At 36.7% G+C, this 4,200-nt stretch overlaps 1 protein-coding gene across 1 annotated transcript; it reads left to right on the top strand.

Moving 5' to 3' along the window:
- The first annotated feature begins 1,783 nt into the window (after positions 1–1,783).
- LOC130746481 (protein BIG GRAIN 1-like B) lies at positions 1,784–3,598 on the top strand. Its single transcript, XM_057599116.1, has one exon. The coding sequence runs from the start codon at positions 2,186–2,188 to the stop codon at positions 3,458–3,460; it is 1,275 nt and encodes a 424-aa protein (XP_057455099.1). The 5' UTR covers positions 1,784–2,185; the 3' UTR covers positions 3,461–3,598.
- The last annotated feature ends 602 nt before the right edge of the window (positions 3,599–4,200 follow it).

The following is a 4,200-nucleotide window of genomic DNA, read 5'->3' as shown; positions in this document are numbered from 1 at the left end:
ACTGGGTATCACAAATGCTCAAAATTCGTCGGTAATGAATAAAAGTCGTTGATAATTGAATTTTTGTTAAAGATTAATTACTGAGGGTCTTGGTTGTCAATGACCGTTGATAATTATCAAATATCTAGGCCGTTAATTATTACAGAGATAGTCGTTGGTAAGTTATTGATGGTCTGATAACTGATTTGATATGCACCTGATGGAAATGCTAACTTTATCAAAGTTCCTCTAACAAAGTTGATATTGTCATCGACATGAGTCTTTTTTGTCTATTCAAATTATCACTATTCATAGTTTCATATATTTCTAATTATTATACTTATTTAGTATTCCTAATTATACTATAAAAAATTAAATTAAAGATGATTGAATAGAAAAACTAAAGAAAGATTGTACGGAAAACATATGAGAAGAAAAAGAAGTAGAAGAATAAGGAACCATGATGAAAATGTCATGTGAAGGCCGATTTATAGGCTTCCGATGACTTTGGTCGACAATACCTAAATTTAAAAAGATCATCAAGTTATTGATCGCTTTGATCGTCGGTAACTAACGACTAGAATTTAGAAAAATGGTCAAGTTAATGATGGTCTACATATAGACATCGGTAGACGGTTATTTTAGAATACTAACGGTCTTAGTCGTTCATAAGTTGACCGTAACTAATCCTACAACTACGTGCTGTCAAATTATCAGATCTAGACCGTTGTAACACAAGCTTAAAAAAGGTTAAATTGAAGCATGATACTACTGCTAAGAAACTTAGAAAAATATGTGAATTTAACACCAACAAATCCTACCCCCTACCTCCTCAACGTTCTCTTTTTAAACATATACCTAGACATCTGCACTTGATTAAAATAGGCAAAAGGAGAATAGTGTTGATTTGAAGAATCACGGGCATTAGAATCCAGAAACATAAATGAACTCATAAAGCCCAAAATTTAGTTCTGGAGCCGCATTAGTTGACTGTGCAAACAGATTATCATGGCAATACTACATAATACAGCAGTATAATACCTTATGTTGGAAGTGCTCCACACATGTTCATATCTCTCATTTCCCATTTCCCATCAAGAGCTAACACACTACCCTAACCCTTTAATCATAAAGGGCACCAATTCAAGAACTTAATAGGCAAGGGATCAAGCTTTTACAGTGAAGTGAAATTCTACCAAACTGCATATCTGTTAAGATCATGAATAACTGCATCCAAATTCAGATTTTCATATCAATAAATTTATATTGCAGAAATGGAATCTTCTTTACATGATCAAAGCATCTAGACTCAGATCCAAATATACTGTGCTGTTAGGATCAAAATCTACTTTGCATGGTCCTACAAAACAATACATTTCCTTTCTTTTCATGTATATAAAGAGAAAGTAAGGATCTAGTGTCATTTCATGTGATGAAGGAAAATTTTAGGAGAGAATGAAGGAGAATAATTATTTGAATAATCAAAGTATTAATATTAAATAAGTGAAATTCACCACCAAAACAGTACATCAACTTATGTAGGGTTGTTATAACTTATATAGATGTCTCATGCTCGAGTCCTTGAAATGCAACTCCAGGTGTCTCAGGTTTGAGTCCTTGAATGCAGATGCCTTAAATAATAGAATGAGTTTTATCATCTATAATAATCATACCCGACTTGAACATGATTGTGTTAGTGAATAAGACATGTGGCTTTAAAAAAAAATTGAAATTCCACATCATTGTGGACAGCCTGGCTAGTTCTACTCCCTCATCCCTTATAAGAGCATCCAAAAGAAACCACTCTCCAAAACTCTCTCTCTTTCTTCTCTCTTCTCTCTCTCAATCATCCTTTGTTCTCTCTTCTCTTCCAAGGCGTGGAATTCGGCTTTCATTACTGTCTCTCTCTAAACCATCAAGCACTCATCAATGCTCATGTCTGTTTTCTTTCTTCCCCTTTCCTGTTATGTCCTCCCACAGTGATTTCCATTTTCCAAACACAGCCATGGCCTTGTCCTTTCTCACAATCATTCCATTTTCCTCCTCATAATTCCTCTCTTCTTTCTCACACTGAGTCTGCAACAGCTTTTCACACTAGCACTATTTGAAGCAGACAACAAAGGCCAAGTAATTGATACCATCCAAAATCCCCTGTTTTCCCCTGTTCTCTTCTTCTCTGTATAAAAAACAGAACAACACCATAGCAATGGAAAAGTGGGAGAAAACCTCAAGAGATCACAGGAAACAACACCACAGAGAAAAAAGCCCTTCTTTCTCTTCTACTCTTCTTGACGTTATCTACCGCTCCATCGACGAAGGACAAACAGAAGAGAAAGAAGAATCACTCATATTCTACAGAGAAACCATGAGGAAGCAGAAACAGAGCAACTGCTTCAGAGAAGAACAGAGTGTTCAAATTGAAGCTGAAAACCCCAGCTTTCGCAGAACCAGGAAGGTAGAGAATTGGACTGAGAGAAGGAATTCACTGACTGAGTTGGAACGAAGAACACGAAGCAATTCCAATACACTCTCCATGTATTCAAGCTCTTCCTCCTCAGAGTCAAGTTCTGCTGGTGGATTCTCTTCATCAGAATCAGAGTCCTTCTATGGAGTGCAGAGGCCAAAGCCAATTCGGACCAGTGTTTCTGAAAAATTACCAAACCCTGATGATGGTCACAGAAGCTTTTCCGGTCGGTCAAAACCGTCCGCTCGCCCCAACACGGCTCAGGTCGGTCCAAACGGTCACACGGCCAGCCTGAATGACACTGGCCGAGAGACTGTTTGGACCGGCAGCATCGGGGCGAGCCGTCCGAAACAGCATGGTTTTGGGAAAACTAAGTCCAAAGCTTTGAGAATCTTGTACGGTGAATTGAAGAAAGCAAAGCAACCCGTTTCACCAGGTGCTAGGCTAGCTAGCTTTCTGAATTCTCTTTTCAATTCTGGTGGAGGAAATGCCAAAAAGGCAAAGGTTTCAACTACACCACCAACAACAACAACAAAGGTTTCAAACTCAGCACAACCTTCTTCTACTTGTTCATCAGCTTCATCTTTTTCAAGGTCTTGTTTGAGCAAAACCCCATCTTCAAGATCAGGTGCAAAAAGATCTGTGAGATTTTGCCCTGTGAGTGTGATAGTGGATGAAGATTGCAGACCATGTGGGCACAAGAATCTGCGTGAAGCTGATTATGGAAAGAGTAACGATGAGGAGCTAAGGTTGCATGTGATGAACGAGAGTCGAAGGGTGGAGGAGTTAGCAAGAGAATTGTTGAAGAATTATCAGAAAAAGAATGCAGGGGACTATGATCGCATGCAGTGTGAAGATGAAGATGATGATGATGCAGAAAGTTGTTCAAGTTCTGACCTATTTGAATTGGATAATCTATCAGCAATTGGGATTGAGAGGTATAGGGAAGAATTACCTGTGTATGAAACTACCCATTTCAAAACCAATCGAGCTATTGCCAATGGCTTTGTGATGTGATTTTGAGAAAAAATTTTAGGTGGGGGTGTACTTTCTAATTAGGATTTAATGGTGTGGGGGTTTACATCAGATAATAAGATTTCTGATCTTTTTTGTTGTTTTGTTAGTTCTTTAATCTAATTCTCTTTTCTTTCTCCATTATATTTCTCCTTCATATTGTTGTTGTTAATAATTTTTTGCAGTACCCTTCTTGGTTTTGCATTTGATAGCTTGTGTGTATATCATGTATTATTGAATTGTTTCACTCACAAACTCATAAATGAAAATGAAGTGGAGGAAAAAAAGAGATTGAAAAAGAATAAGAGATTTAATATGTGATATGATTGAAAGAAAAAAAAGATAGAAAATAAAATTAAGTGAAAATTGAATCATAACTCTATAAAATCACTTAGCAACACTGAGCAAAAGAGGGTGGACATGGTTGATGAGATTAAGATGGTTTCTGAATTTTGATTATGTCAATTAAAAAAAATGAGTAAGCACTTACGAATTTGCAATTTCAACATGTCAATATTTCATTGGTTGGAGAGAATGAAGAGAGTTTGAATCATAAGATTTCATCCATTTGATGGGGATGTTTGCACAAGAAATAGGAAAATATAAAAAGAGTAATTAAAGAGGGTGAAGAAAATGAAGATGAAGTTGAAAGCAAAGGCAGAATTTCTACACTTATTCATGGCAATAAAAAAAGGAAGACTTTTGCTTTTACTCTCTTGTGTGTGGGCTCATCTTTTGCTTGA

The sequence above is a fragment of the Lotus japonicus genome, chromosome 3 (genome assembly GCF_012489685.1).
Source record: "Lotus japonicus ecotype B-129 chromosome 3, LjGifu_v1.2".
Classification (NCBI taxonomy): Eukaryota; Viridiplantae; Streptophyta; class Magnoliopsida; order Fabales; family Fabaceae; genus Lotus; species Lotus japonicus.
The sequence above is the reverse complement of the archived record's forward strand: the minus strand, read 5'-3'. Positions and strand labels throughout refer to the sequence as shown.

Coding starts and splice junctions, on each gene's coding strand:
- LOC130746481 (XM_057599116.1), top strand. CDS start 2,186: ATGGAAAAGTGGGAGAAAACCTCAAGAGATCACAGGAAACAACACCAC.